General features: G+C 36.9%; 2 protein-coding genes across 2 annotated transcripts in view; one reads left to right on the forward strand and one right to left on the reverse strand.

The window, feature by feature from the left end:
* The window catches only part of LOC103519705 (leucine-rich repeat-containing protein 15), a gene marked incomplete at its 5' end in the record, with an annotated part of 32,289 nt that continues 19,315 nt past the window's right edge, over positions 1 to 12,974 (reverse strand). The window contains 2 exon segments of the mRNA XM_026831204.1: positions 1 to 1,095; positions 1,274 to 2,361. Of these exon segments, the coding sequence (XP_026687005.1) occupies positions 239 to 1,095; positions 1,274 to 2,361 (1,945 nt within the window). The 3' untranslated portion in view covers positions 1 to 238.
* Positions 5,841 to 6,434, forward strand: LOC113471791 (leucine-rich repeat-containing protein 3-like). The gene has a single exon (XM_026831210.1). It carries the CDS (start codon positions 5,997 to 5,999, stop codon positions 6,402 to 6,404), a length of 408 nt encoding a protein of 135 aa, XP_026687011.1. The 5' UTR covers positions 5,841 to 5,996; the 3' UTR covers positions 6,405 to 6,434.

Raw genomic sequence — 12,974 nt, forward strand, 5'->3', positions numbered from 1 at the left:
TAAATTATTATAAAACAAATTTAATTTTATTAATTATCCCTAATTATTACAGTCTTTGAGATTTGATCTCTGAAATAGGTGATTGCCCTTTTAGAAGAACAATACAATAAAATTAGTTTAGGTATTCAATATTTACATTTAGCTCAAATCATTTGAAATGCTACATGAGTTACTTTGCTTCTTTTACTTTTGATTCATGACTTCAAAAATTGGTTTTCATCATGTGCTTATTAGATGGTCACTTAGCAACTCTCCTCAGATGTTTCATATCACCTCCCTTTACATAACTCGCAGGAGTTTTTTCGTTTACATCTTCATCATCACTTGCACAAGGAGACTTGAACGTGTTCCTTCGAATTCGTTGTTGTTTCGTTCGGTAAAGGTGACGGGCATAGAATGAGAAGTAAACCATAGCTGATAAAATGATGACGCCCACAGAAATTAATCCAAAATTGCCCAAAGTTAGAAATGATTTAGAGTTTAGCTTTTCCATATTGATATAACTAGGAGCAGCTCTTGTTTTGCGACTGTTGGTTCGAGGTGGTCGGAAGAGTTTGCTAGAAGGACAGTCTGCTTCTTTAACATATCTTGCCCAAGTTTTATTGGTGCTGGCAAATAGCTCTCGTCCTGGACGTTTGCGTGTTGGAGTTGTGAAGATATCAAAGTAACAAACCAGACCTTTCTTCTTTCTGGAAGCTCCAAACCCGATTTCTGTAGGTGTTGTGGAGCCAACAAGAACACCAATGTCTCCCTTCTCTCTAGTTGCCCATTCCCACATGTCCGCAATGTTACAATCACACTTCCATGGATTTCCAACCAGTTTGATAGAAGTGATCGCTCGGTTGTGTCTCAGCACGGTTGGTGATATGTGTGTTAAGTTGTTATTAGATAAGTCAAGAGATTCCAGTTCCAAAAGAACATCTAAGAATTGGAATGATAACTCCGAAGTCATGGACAAATTGTTATTTGCCAAATTCAAGCTCGTGATATTTCTAGTGTTGTTAAAAACATTGGGTGGTAAATAATCAATCTTACATCTGCTGAGGTCAAGAGAACGCAATCTGGATAATTGTGGTGGTAATAAATTTCCTGTAGGTAGTACATGAAGAGGATTACCAGAAAGTCGAAGTTCTTCCAAATCTGGGTAGGTATAGTTCTCATGGAATACTGTTTCGTTGAGTCTGGCAGTACATGAAGAGGATTACCAGAAAGTCGAAGTTCTTCCAAATCTGGGTAGGTATAGTTCTCATGGAATACTGTTTCGTTGAGTCTGGTAGAACATGAAGAGGATTACCAGAAAGTCTTAGTTCTTCCAAATCTGGGTAGGTATAGTTCTCATGGAATACTGTTTCGTTGAGTCTGGTTAATCCACAGTTGTTCAACTCTAAAACTGATAAGTGAGTCAGATTCTGGAAAAGGCCGCTTTCCAATGTTTCCAGTTTGTTTCCTGACAGAATCAAAGTTTTCAATGATGTCATTTTTAAGAATGTTGATCTCGATATTCTTTGTAAGTTACTGTAACCCATATCTAAATGTTCAAGAGATTCTAATGGTGATAAGAGTGCAGTGAATGCATCTATTAGAGGATTATGTGAGATGTCTAACTCCTGAAGGCATGTGAAACGATGGAACGTGTTAGCTGGTAATCTGCTAAGTCCGCAGTTTCTCAAAGACAGTCGATGTAATTTAGTCAAGGGTTTCAGTGCAACAGATAAATCTGCTGCAGATAAGGGATTTCCGGATAAATATAAAGTTCTAAGTTTGGTTGCGTTAACAAAAGCATCTTCAGATAAGGGTCCTTTCAAATGACAGTTGGATAAATCCAAGCTATCGAGATGAACAAGATTCTGCCCCAGCGTTGTAGCAACATCTAAATCAATGAGCTCATTTTCTGCTAGATTCAAATTTCTGAGCCAAGTATTGTTAGCAAAAACGTTATCAGGTAAATTGGAAATTCCAGATTGCCTCAAGTCCAAGGTATCTAGTTTTCCAAGATTACCTAATACCAATGTCCAATCGATGTGACTTTTCAATTTGTTCTGAGAAAGTTCCAAAGTCTTCAAATGGTTCAAATTATCAAAAGCTGATGGGGAAATGTATGTTAGGTTACATCGGTTCAACATGAGATATTCCAGACTGGTCAATGGATCAAATACACCGGGCTCAATGATTCTCAGTGGGTTACCAGACAGATCCAATTTGTTCAGTGTGGTGAGGTTGGTAAAGAACTGAGGGTTGATTTTACTCAGAGTACATTCTTGCATGTATAAATAGAGTAGGGAACGAGCGACAAGGAATGCGCCTTCCACAGGTTGAATGGGATTCGCATTGAGGTTTATGGTAATCAAACCAGGATTGTCCCTGCAACAAAAGAAATACAAAATATATTAACTGAATATTTCTAAATAACAGGAATCCACAAAAAAATCAATGCCATAACACGGTAAAGCTGCCGTACGAAAAAAATCGGCCTATTGGCATCTTCTCTTCTTCTTTCGTCGACCCTGGTTGTTACACAAGACACAAGTCTTGGGATCTAAAACCCAACGTAACTCACTTTGTCAATGACTAATTGGCGAATCTTTCCCTCGAGGACATACAGTTCTGCTGACGACTTGGCGAAACATGCTGAGTAATTAACATTGAGGATTGAGAGAGGGAAAAAATAGTCACAAACATTGTCCGCCCTGAGGGACTTGGAAATAATGGGTTCCCAAACTATATACTGTCCTCTATCTCAGACGTCTGAGGGAGAGATCTAGGGGAAAAAAATAAATAGGGAAAGTCGAGGGGAGAAAATGGAGGGAAAAGGGAGAGATTGAGGGAGGATGAGTAATACAAGATGAACAATGTTGCCATAACACGTTTAAAAATATTACAGTGGGTATTAGGTACCTTAGAATAATCCTGGAATGTATTTCACTCTTCTCACCGATTATTTTAAACCATCCTACACAAAAAGAGAAATGAGGAGGGCAGAAAGGAAGACGCATTAGGGAAGCCATGTTTTAAAATTTGGGGAGACAAGACAGAAACGGAAGAGAAGGATATAAGAAGAGAAGAGAGAAAGACAAGGAGAGAAGAGAGGAGATGATCTGCTGAGTAGACATGATTGTGATGTTGAGTAACATATGGTGACACAACATAAACTCTCACAGATTTCTCCTATCATTGTAGACAGGGTGACCCTGCCACATCTGAGGGAAAAAATAAATAGGGAAAGTCGAGGGGAGAAAATGGAGGGAAAAGGGAGAGATTGAGGGAGGATGAGTAATACAAGATGAACAATGTTACAATGAGAGAATAAGAACAAATGGAGACGGGAGGAAGGAAGAGAGGTAGAAGGAGACAGAGATTGTGATAGAAGGGCAGAGAACGAGAGAGAGCGAGAGAGAGAGAGAGAGAGAGAGAGGAAGGGATAGAGAGTAAAGGAAAGGACAAAAGAGAAAAAAATACCTAGAGACAGAGAGTTAACCAAGGTCGAAAATGATTCTAGGTATAACTGTTACAGGATAAGTCCGGAGAGCGGAGCGGGTAAACCTAGGATTTCCCGGTAAAACGAATGTAGAATATGTCTCCATTTCCCGGGAGAAATGAGGAGGGCAGAAAGGAAGACGCATTAGGGAAGCCATGTTTTAAAATTTGGGGAGACAAGACAGAAACGGAAGAGAAGGATATAAGAAGAGAAGAGAGAAAGACAAGGAGAGAAGAGAGGAGATGATCTGCTGAGTAGACAATGTCATGTCATGATTGTGATGTTGAGTAACATATGGTGACACAACATAAACTCTCACAGATTTCTCCTATCATTGTAGACAGGGTGACCCTGCCACAGCGTACTTCATGTGTAAACCAAACCAAGAGAACTGTGGCAGAATATCATAGTATGACTGTGAAACCATTGACTCCAGATCCAGAGAGTCTATCTGTTCGATTGCAATTGTTAATCTGAGTCTGAATACTACCAGCTGCTTCTACAGGTAGTTTGATATGTTGGCTATAAAGAGTATGAAGTTATGTGTAGACTAGTCAAAGTATAATGTCTTGTAACCTAGGTGTCAAGTTGAGCTCGAGGAAAAGACTGTTGTGTTTATGCAGATTTTGCAAAGCACCGAAAAGTGCTGATATTAGTACCGAGAGAATAAGAACCAATGGAGACGGAGGAAAGAAGAGAGGTAGAAGGAGACAGAGATTGTGATAGAAGGGCAGAGAACGAGAGAGAGAGAGGAAGGGATAGAGAGTAAAGGAAAGGACAAAAGAGAAAAAAATACCTAGAGACAGAGAGTTGAGGGAGTATACGTCAGTGTTTTGATTGTTTATTTACATAATATAACAAAACAAAAGAACAAAAGGCTAGAGAGAGAGAGCTACAATTAGAGTTGATGTGAAACTGTTCAAAGGTTCATGTACAAGCTACTGGCTCCCAGGGCCTTTGGGGCTTTCAGGTAACAAACTTAATGGACGCATACTTTGAACTCAAAGTGAACAATGTATCCTATGCGGCTGTGCCTCAAACCTCAAAACATCCCTCAGTGTCTGAGGTTCTACTTTGAAATTCTCATGTCATGTAAATTTTTATTTATTCCTACTTGACAGATAAGTACTACAGATATAGGTAAGTATTTAGTGTGAATTACATGGTATAAACTTCAAATCTAATAATATGAACTTCTTGTTGACTTAGCGTGAACAATGTATCCTATGCGGCTGTGCCTCAAACCTCAAAACTCAGTGTCTGAGGTTCTACTTTGAAATCCTCATGTCATGTAAATTTAGATTTATTCCTACTTGACAGATAAGTACTACAGATATAGGTAAGTATTAGTGTGAATTACATGGTATAATCTTCAAATCTAATAATATGAACTTCTTGTTGACTTAGCTAATGTATAGGCTAGCGGTCTAAATTTTACCTACAAGAAAAAAGTCAGGAATAACCTTGAGTTTTAATGTCTTTCTTGTAGTTTGAGGGTTCTCTAAGTGAATGATGTGTCACACAAATTGTTCCTCTAGGCAACTATTACTCACAATCAGAGTACCTGGGTATGTGCTATCTCAGTCAAAATTAGCCTGCTTTAATCCTGCATAAGAAATTCATTTGATTCGAAAAAATCTTTTCACATCCCATCACATCCACCAGCCTTTTTCCTGTCCCCAAGTCACGGAAGAGAAAAGGAGGAGGAGGAGGAGGAGGAGGAGGAGGAGAAAGGGAGAGGTAGGGAGGGGAGGGAATAGTCGCTATTCATACTTTGCATCTCGACTTTCTTAATTGGGAATTCAGTCGAAATTGACCTGTTTTAATCCTGCATAAGAAATTCATTTGATTCGAAAAATCTTTTCATACCCTATCACATCCACCAGCCTTTTTCCTGTCCACAAGTCACGGAAGAGAAAAGGAGGAGGAGGAGAAAGGGAGAGGCAGGGAGGGGAGGGAATAGTCGCTATTCATACTTTGCATCTCGACTTTCTTAATTGGGAAGAAGGATAAAAAAAAGTATACTCCCTACTTCCCATAAAAAAGGAGGAAAAACTTGACACAAAATAAAGAATACATTATGAAGAGACGTGAGAGAAAATATTCTGATTAAAAAGTTGATGAGTGTTTCAGAGTTTTCGTCATGATGGGGTCATATTTTACATAAGTCTTATAACAAAGCATTAGCATGTTCTGCTGTGCCGATGTCTTCTGTTATCACTTTGTTAATTGTACGGCTTACTGCCTCTTCATTGTGGAGGTTTTTAGTCAGAACATTAATTATTATTAATGATTCTTTCATGTTACTAACTTCGTCTGTATTGCCATGCTGCTAGATACAGTCCTTGTTTGTTTCAGATACATCAAAAGAATTAACAAAACATGAGTTTCAATAATACATGAGCAGCGCGAACAACCAAGAAAGGAAAATGATTTCACTCTGAAGTATTAAATTTTCGAACGAAAATAAAAGTTCCTAATATACATTTAAATACTAATAAAAAAGTACCTAAAGTCTAATATGGGGGTGAACATTCGAAACTTTATTGGACTCCAAGCCCTAGTGGGGTGTCTACTGCTGCTGACAGTAAGACAGTTATCTTGTGAGCTGGCAGAACAGTTAGACTGCCCGGAGGAATGTGACTGTCATTATTTCCGGATTAATTGGGTTATCGATTGTTCCGATTTGAACCTAACTGACATTCCCAAGGAAGGGTTGGATTTGAATGTCTACATTCTGAACATGAATTCCAACAACATGACTACCATCTCACCATTCCCTGACGACATCAAGATTCGAACCCTGGAGCTGAGTGACAATTTGCTAACCAGTGTCAAAAGGGATTCCTTCTCAACTCTGAAATATTTGTTGGACATTGATCTGTCTCTCAACTACATCACCTCTGTTGATCCAGAAGCTTTCTTGTAAGTATACCTAATAAAATACGTAGGTATTATTCAAAGAACCACTATTTTCATATTTTCTGTTTAGCTGAAACTCCTGGAGAATTTTTACCAGACACATTGCATTTTTTATTGGACTGTTGTATCTGTAGATGCATTCAAATAAAAAGCTCACTTACTATGAATATACAAACTATATGCAGGAATAGCTGGAATAGTATAATACCCCCCAAAAAATACCACTTCGTGGCATAAAAAAGACCCCGCCAAGTCGTTCCTCCCAAAATAAATCAAGTGCCACAAAAAAAGAACCACTATTTTCATATTTTCTGTTTAGCTGAAACTCCTGGAGAATTTTTACCAGACACATTGCATTTTTTATTGGACTGTTGTATCTGTAGATGCATTCAAATAAAAAGCTCACTTACTATGAATATACAAACTATATGCAGGAATAGCTGGAATAGTATAATATAAACCCCTCACTGTACCGTACAAAATTAGCAAAATGAAGAAAAATGTACTCGTACATTCCTTCAGCTTTCGAAAAATTTTGATTTAATTAAATAAAACAAGTGAGTTGATTATAATATAGCTTACAGATGTTTATAAAATATGAATGTTTCATGCTTTTCAAACCCCTCACTGTACCGTACAAAATTAGCAAAATGAAGAAATATGTACTCGTACATTCCTTCAGCTTTCGGAAAATTTTGATTTAATTAAATAAAACAAGTGAGTTGATTATAATATAGCTTACAGATGTTTATAAAATATGAATGTTTCATGCTTTTCAAAAGTCAGGAATAACCTTGAGTTTTAATGTCTTTCTTGTAGTTTGAGGGTTCTCTAAGTGAATGATGTGTCACACAAATTGTTCCTCTAGGCAACTATTACTCACAATCAGAGTACCTGGGTATGTGCTATTTCAGTCGAAATTGACCTGTTTTAATCCTGCATAAGAAATTCATTTGATTCGAAAAATCTTTTCACACCCTATCACATCCACCAGCCTTTTTCCTGTCCACAAGTCACGGAAGAGAAAAGGAGGAGGAGGAGGAGAAAGGGAGAGGTAGGGAGGGGAGGGAATAGTCGCTATTCATACTTTGCATCTCGACTTTCTTAATTGGGAAGAAGGATAAAAAAAGTATACTCCCTACTTCCCATAAAAAAGGAGGAAAAACTTGACACAAAATAAAGAATACATTATGAAGAGACGTGAGAGAAAGCAAGATATGGAGAGAGAGAGAGAGAGAGAGAGAGAGATAGGTAGAGGTGTCTTCTCAACACAAAAGACAAGAACTCTTAGAAGAAGGAGAAGAAGAAAAAGAAAGGAGAGGACGAGAAAAAGAAGGGATGGAGGAGGAGATGAAAAAAAAAGCCTGTAACTACCTCCTAGCAGTAATTAGGCAGAATACTTCGGTATATCTATTGCAGAACTATGCTTTTTTCTTGAAAATGTCTAGATTATTTCAAGTTTTTTGAGTAGGTACACCAGATTTTCTAGTTTTGTAAGTAGGTAGGTACCTACAAGTTTTGTGAGGACAACTAAACTGAGAATAGCCACTTCTAAATGAGTAGCGACCAGTGGCGTCATTACAAGTGACAAGAAAAAGTCATTAGTATTGGAAAATGATAGGTATGTATGTTGGAAATTCTTGTAATGCTGTGGTGACGACAGAATGGCATAATAACACGAATGGAAATACATCTTAGAATCTACTTACGTGTCTAGGAAAATGAAAACAAGCTCGGTTGTAGGGAACATTCTGTTCCAATCGTTTTGATTTGGTGATAAAAAATATAACTTTTATTTTCTAAGAGAAGGTGATACCAGTACTGGTTAGCAAACACTGGTTAGGTTACCTTAATAAATACTTCATCGTAACTATTACAGTACAGTCCCCACTCATATTAATATGTTGATTCACCCATGATCAAGATCAAACTTGTTATCAATTGGTCAGCTAAATGGTCTGAATGGTAGGTATAGGTCATTGACCAATTAATTTCAATTAAATCGAATGAAATCTGCTCTTACTTTGACCCTTTCACATCGCGAACCATGTTAACCCAGTCAATATACAAAATCTGACCGCTACACGTTTTGGTAGGTAGGTATACACATTGCTGAAATTATGATGACGTCATGTCTAACAATTTGCCATTTCCTGCAAAATTAAATTTCCTTTGTGTTTGGAGGTAGGAAGGTCAATCTCATTTGTGTACAATTTCGTTAAATTAATATTTTCCAAGAATAAATAGGTATGATTCATGTACTTGACATAAACCCAATTCATTCATCGTCTGTTTTTTGGTTGTGCTCATTGGTCTATCTGTTCGATTGCAATAATTGTTAATCTGAGTCTGAATACTACCAGCTGATTCTACAGGTAGTTTGATATGTTGGCTATAAAGAGTATGAAGTTATGTGTAGACTAGTCAGAGTATAATGTCTGGTAACCTAGGTGTCAAGTTGAGCTCGAGGAAAAGACTGTTGTGTTTATGCAGATTTTGCAAAGCACCGAAAAGTGTTCTGAGAGTTGCTAGCCGTTGACGATAAAAGCTTTAAGTTGTCAACACCTTTCGCCCATTTGAACGTAGAGAGACGATAGAAATCTCAAATAACCTTCTATTTTAGAAAGAGCGGACGGAAAAAGAGTGGAACTATTTATGCATAGCATAACTGAGCGTACTTCATGTGTAAACCAAACCAAAGAGAACTGTGGCAGAATATCATGGTATGACTGTGAAACCATTGACTCCAGATCCAGAGGGTCTATCTGTTCGATTGCAATTGTTAATCTGAGTCTGAATACTACCAGCTGATTCTACAGGTATATTGATATGTTGGCTATGAAAAGTATGAAGTTATGTGTAGACTAGTCAAAGTATAATGTCTGGTAACCTAGGTGTCAAGTTGAGCTCGAGGAAAAGACTGTTGTGTTTATGCAGATTTTGCAAAGCACCGAAAAGTGCTGATATTAGTACCTAATTGAAAAACCGAAAATGAGATGAAGATTTTTTTCTGAACTTACTTGAATGTTCTTGAAGTAAGTCTAACATACTTCAAAAATTTTCACATTAACATACATTTACAAAACGATATCAACATTGAATTACCTGGGATTCCAGAGGGAATAAGTAAACCAATCACAAACACCACCCTTGATTTCTTTCACAATATATTGAAAATGAAAATTAACAGTAAGCTCCAATTACTAAGTGCATCTTTTATCCAACTTTCAAAATAATTAGAACTATTTAGGACAGGGAATGGTGTTTTTGAATCAAACTTCACAAAATAACAATGACAATATTGACAATAAGAAAAGATCTCAAAGAAACTATGAGAAACTGTGTGAGAAGTGTGATAACCAAGTTACACCTGACATTGTTCTCATTCATCGTCTGTTTTTTGGTTGTGCTCATTGTTGTCTGTTGGTTTTATATTCTCAAACAAAATGTTTATTCAGTGAATATTGAACATTTTCTTAATTTCTAAAAAGGGAAGTACCAAAACAAGCAGAGAATGTCTTCTGAGAGTTGCTAGCCGTTGACGATAAAAGCTTTTAGTTGTCAACACCTTTCGCCCATTTGAACGTAGAGAGACGATAGAAATCTCAAATAACCTTCTATTTTAGAAAGAGCGGACGGAAAAAGTAGAACCAAACCATGACGATGCCAATAATAATCAATTAGGAGTGCATGTCAAGTCCTTGCCAAGCCAGGTAACAGTGGAAGTAAAAGTAAGCCCTACTGCAATCACATTCCTCGTGTTTGCTATTTCTATTATTATCTGTTGATAGCTAATTCGATGACCTTTCTTAACAGTGCTAAATGTAGGAGAGAGAGTTCTAGCAAATTGTCTATTTTATTTTGTTATCTACTTAGTATTTCATTGGGTAGAACAATAAAATTGTAACGAATGTTAACTTCCTTGTACTGGTGAGAGGATGTGAATTATGTACTCATACATACGAGTACCACGGCTACCATCACGTATGTACATTGTACAAGACATAAAAATATAAATATGATTTTATTATTATTTAACTTAATCAAAGTAATGATGTTTTTGTTGGAAGGTAGGTAGGTATACCAACATGAGGTTTGAAGTTGTTGAATCGTTAGATGAATCCTGCGACCATTCGATCAAAGATAATATTGAATTCACGTGCATATCAAAGACTAGTTTACATTTGCATAGCAGTTGTCCATCGTTAGCTTTGCCTATTGTTATAATAATTGACTACTTATCCATCTTTTGTAGGTAGGTATCTGAATAAAACAAAATGTCATTTCGCCTCATTAGTCATGATCTAAGACTGAGAATACAGATAAACAGTCAAAATGTATTCTGTACTTTTTACTAAGATATAATTCACATACGTGTCAACTGGTTATACCCTATATCTTTATGTCTTATCGCAATTTAGCAACATACTGCAGCTCAGTGGTTCCTAAACTTCTCGTTAGCATGCGAGTCTAGCGAACTGTTTTCCTGGACCACTTCCAGGAAAACAGTTCGCTAGACTCCCCTCCAAACCCCAGGTTGGATAACTCTCATATGAAATTACACAAGGTATCATCTAGAAATTTATATTTTGTATAAACACACAATATTGACGTTCACGATATTTATGTGTTGTCAATGCTGGAGTGCAGTATGTTATCTGATATCTCGGAGAACACAGATGGGTGTGTGCTGATAGCAATGCTTCCTCAATATACCCAGCGGAAAAGTAACAGCAAATGAATTTCTGGAGCAATTTATGTCCCAGTATCTATAGTTCAATCAGCTGTATTAGAAGTCAATTAGAAAAGGTGCTAAACAAGGCCCCTATAAGGCGTCATGGAATTAAAAAAAAAAAAAAAAAAAAAAAATGAAAAATGTGATTATATGAAACAAGACAAAGTTCTTACAATGCACAGCGTAAACAGAGCTAGCACATTGTACTACAGAAACTTTTTCCAGGAGAAAATTATGCCTGACCTTCGCATGTCTCTAACACTGCTCGGTGCTCATTGTTTGGATAGCCATTTTAATATTAAATACCTACAATGGGTTACTATAAAAGGCTGGATGTACAAAGTATACCACTGTATCTATCAGCATGGCAATGACAAGACGAAGTTAGTAAGCATGAAGAATCATAATAATAATCTAATGTTCTGACTAAAAACCTCCACAATGAAGAGGCAGTAAGCCGTACATTAACAAAGTGATAACAGAAACATCGGCAAGAGAACATGCCTAATGCTTTGTTATAAAGAACTATGTAAAATAATGACCCCCATCACATGACGAAAACTCTGAAACACTCATCAACTTTTAATCAGAATATATACAGTTCCTTCTCACGTTACAAATTTAAAAATACTGGCTACCAGAAAATATTGTAACTTGGAAACTCTATTCCAGCATGATATCGACTTATCGAGCATTCTTTCTATGCAACTTTCAAATAATTAGAACATTTAAGTCGACAGGGAATGGGGTTTTTGAATCAAACTTCACAAAATAACAAATGACAATATTGACAATAATACAAAGATCCAAAGAAACTATGAGAAACTGTGTGAGAATGTGATAACCAAGTTACAGCCGACATTGTGTTTTTTGACCATCAGACGGGTGGAATGTACGTGATTCAATGATTGTATCATGGAACTATTTATGCATAGCTTACTGAGCGTACTTCATGTGTGAATACCAAACCAAAGAGAACCCTGTGGCAGAATATCATAGGTATGCACTGTGAAACCATTGAGCTGCCGATACAGAGGGTCCAGTCTGTTGATTGCAATAATTCGTTATTCTGAGTCTGAATAACTTACCAGCTGATTTCTTACAGGTAAGTTTGATAATGTGGCTATAGAGAGTCTATGGAAGTTACTCAGTGTACACTAGTCAGAGTAATTCGAGATGTCTGGTTACCTACGGGTGTTCAAGTTGAGGCTCGAGGAAAGACTGTTGTGTTTATGCAGATTTTGCCAAAGCACCGAAAAGTGCTGATATTAGTACCTAATTGAAAAACCGAAATGAGATGAAGATTTTTTTCTGAACACTTTACTTGAATGGTTCTTTGAAGTAAGTCTAACCATATTCAACAAATTTTCACATAATCATACCATGTTACAACAACGATATCACAATCGAATTAACCTGGGATTCCAGAGGGGAACTAAGTAAACCAATCACAAACACCACCCTTGATTTCTTTCCACAAATATATTGAACAAATGAAAATTAACAGTAAGCTCCAATATACTAAGTTCCATTCACTATAGACGAATCTACAATTAAATTGACAAGATCGATGGGTAATGAAACGTAAATAGCTGGTGTTTTCGGGAGTTAACAGGCATAGTCGTCCAAAATTGCCTTGGGACGATTAAAACGAAAGTCTCGTCGAACACACAAATTTGGTAAAAAAGGTTATACAGTAGAAAAGGCGATGTACGCTTCTAATGCTTGCAGTATACTCTTTTCAATTAGTTTTTACTTTTTTATGATGTTGTGAATATAAGAGAGAGGAGTTGCCTTTGTAGCAGGCTCCCAATTGTATTTTAATGGAAATGGGGACATTGG

This window comes from Diaphorina citri, unplaced genomic scaffold (genome assembly GCF_000475195.1).
Source record: "Diaphorina citri unplaced genomic scaffold, Diaci psyllid genome assembly version 1.1 scaffold67, whole genome shotgun sequence".
Taxonomy (NCBI): domain Eukaryota; kingdom Metazoa; phylum Arthropoda; class Insecta; order Hemiptera; family Psyllidae; genus Diaphorina; species Diaphorina citri.